Source organism: Arachis duranensis, chromosome 1, assembly GCF_000817695.3.
Source record: "Arachis duranensis cultivar V14167 chromosome 1, aradu.V14167.gnm2.J7QH, whole genome shotgun sequence".
Classification (NCBI taxonomy): Eukaryota; Viridiplantae; Streptophyta; class Magnoliopsida; order Fabales; family Fabaceae; genus Arachis; species Arachis duranensis.
The window spans coordinates 1224096-1227000 of NC_029772.3; the positions used below are offsets into that span (position 1 = coordinate 1224096).

At 27.8% G+C, this 2905-nt stretch overlaps 1 protein-coding gene across 1 annotated transcript in view; it reads left to right on the top strand.

The window, feature by feature from the left end:
• The first annotated feature begins 1859 nt into the window (after window positions 1-1859).
• Window positions 1860-2905, top strand: part of LOC107486067 (lipid phosphate phosphatase epsilon 1, chloroplastic-like) — a 3788-nt gene continuing 2742 nt past the window's right edge. Inside the window, exons 1-2 of the mRNA XM_052258827.1 lie at window positions 1860-2174; window positions 2620-2842. Coding sequence (XP_052114787.1) covers window positions 1860-2174; window positions 2620-2842 — 538 coding nt within the window. The remainder of the gene's footprint in view (window positions 2175-2619; window positions 2843-2905) is intronic.

A 2905-nucleotide genomic window follows, 5' to 3' on the forward strand; every position in this document is an offset into this window, starting at 1 on the left:
TCTTATTTTTGTCTCTCAACCTCAATCTCTTTTCTAAAGGCAACTCCAACTTGGCAATAGTGAACGGAATTCATAGATCAATCCCTTGATTCTTCTAGTAGAAATCATCCATGGAATATTTTATCTTGTAATGTCTTTTCATTGGTAAATGGAAGTAAGGGTTTATTGAAATTTCTTGTGTATTGTATATTATAATTAAAGAATATTCATAAACGAGCATGCCACTCTTTCTAATGGATCGCACCGACGACCACACACAGAGATATATAAATATCCAATTATCACATGATTGCCACTATGCTGGTTATAATCGAATAATTCAAAGATTGTCTTGTCTTAATCTTAAAAGAAATAACTACTTATCATCAACAGGGAATGAGACAAAAGGAAGACATAGTCTTGTTTGAGTGTTATTATTTTAATAAAAAATATTTTTTTTAATGAAAAAATATTTTTTTATTTTTTAGTATATTTGGCAAATTTTTAATAATAAAAGTAAAAGTACTAAAAAAATAAAAAAAATACTTTTTTAAAAAATTGTAATTTATATTTTTTTTTAAAAGATTTTTTTTCTTATAAAAAAGATATTTTTCACATTTATAATAAAAAAATACTTTTATATTGTTATACTTAAATATAATTGATAAATAAAATTTTTTTTACATGAGATACTCAAACATAAAATTTCTTTTATTTTTTTATAAGATCTTTTAAAAAAATAACTAAAAAAATATTTTTTAAAAACTCAAACAAACCCTTAATAACCAGCTATGTTTTTTATATTTTTTAATGAAAATAATTAAACCTAAGTACCTTACACGATTCCGGCCAACAGTAGAATTAAAAATTTAATAATTTAAAAATTTAATCGAAATTTCATTGAAATTAAACCAGATATAACAACAATATATTTAGGTATAAAAATATATAATTTTTTTAAAAAAATTGACTTTTTATAATTTATTATTTTAAATTAATTAATCATTAAAATTCGTATCGATTGATTAATCGATTATTTAATATTTTTTATTTTATTCGATTCACCATTAAATAATTTTTATCTTGAACTGAATTAGTCTGGACCGATTATTGGTTAATGTTTATTATATAAATATGGAGTAATGAAATATACAATAAACTTGTTATATCAAAAGTATATATTCAATTAATAACCTTGTTTGGATACTTGTTAGCCAACCACCTGCAGAAGGATCTCTATCAGTTTCCAGAGGAAATATTCCCTTTCCACTAGTTTTGGACTTTTGGATGCAAAGACTTGGAAATGTGGAAGAAGTTACTTTGTCTTATGCTACAAATAGCATGTTCTGTACTTTAATAACCTTGGTTTGTTTAACAATTTTAGAGCTTTTATAAATGTACTCAATATTTAATTAGATTCTTGCATTTTAAAAATATATAATTATGTTTTTATATAATACAAAATTATTTTACTCAAGTATTTCTAGTTAAATCTCTACAAAGAAAGTTTTAATAGTTTAAAAATTGTGATGAAATCCCTCTACTAAACCATCTTGAGAAAAAAGGAATAATTTATCTTCTAAAATAAGTGTTTGATTATTGTTTTTAGGTGAAAATTCAGGTGAAGTCGACTTCACGTGAAATTGACATCTGAGAGTCGTTAGATGAAAATTTAGTCAAATCAGTTAAATCATCTAACGGCTCTCAGATATCAACTTCACGTAAAGTCGACTGCACGTGAGTTTTCACGTTGTTTTTAATAAATAAAGAAAAAGATAAAATGGTATAATATAGTGAAAGACTTAGTTAAAAACTTCTAAACTATCAAAATTTGATAACAACTTTTGGTATATAAATATAGTAGTATATATAACATTACAATGACAGTAGCAACAACCTCCATTTGCTTCAGCCCATCTTCTGAATTTCTGGGGATGAAATTGGCAAAACTGAGATACTTGAAAACTATGTCGTTTCGTGCTGGTTCCTCTGCCTCAAGATCTGTCTTGCCTGGTGGAGGCTTCATTCCTTGTTTGCGAAGAAACAAAAATTCTGAAGCAATTCAGACAATAAGAGAGCGTGGATTCGTAGAAGGAAATAATCATAATAATGACCAAGTTCAAGTTCAAGTGCTTGAACAAGAAGCCTTCATTCATGATTGGTTTCATGATGTGGAGTCAACTCTCAATCAGCTGGTTAGTAACTCAGTAATCTCTTAACTTCCCAAATTACAATCCATAACCATACTGCTGTAACATTGCTATAGAGAGATGTACCTAATGATCATGAATCCGCTAGGGAGCCAATAGAGTATTTGTATAATGTGTATAATAGACTATTTATTTGGCCTAATATGAGTTAAGAAATGAACATTCAAGATAAAATACTACTAATTTCTTAAACACAATACACCCATGCTATCCAGAATAACCATCCAAGTATTAAGGATAATAAACATCTGATATCCTATTGAATCAAACATTCAAACATCCCTATACCTCCATTGTACACATTGTATAGATACTCCATTGGCTCTCTATACTTCCTCACAAATTATTATATTCTCCGAAAGATCAACGACATTATTGTTGTTGCGAAATAATAAAATAATGTTGATGGATGGTGTGTGTTGATTTACAGAGCAAGTGGATAGTAACGACCTTATTTGTGGCTTTCATTCTGTGGAGACACGACGGAGAAGCCATATGGTTTGCAGGAGGATCTATTTCAAATGCAATGTTTTCTGTTTCTCTTAAGAAAATATTGAACCAGAAACGACCTTCAACACTCAAATCTGACCCTGGCATGCCCTCTTCACATGCACAATCCATCTCCTTTACCGTCCTCTTCGTAATTTTGTCAAGTAATTTCTCCCTTTTTCTTTTACATGTTTGGTAAATTTTTAATAATAATAAAAAATATTAAA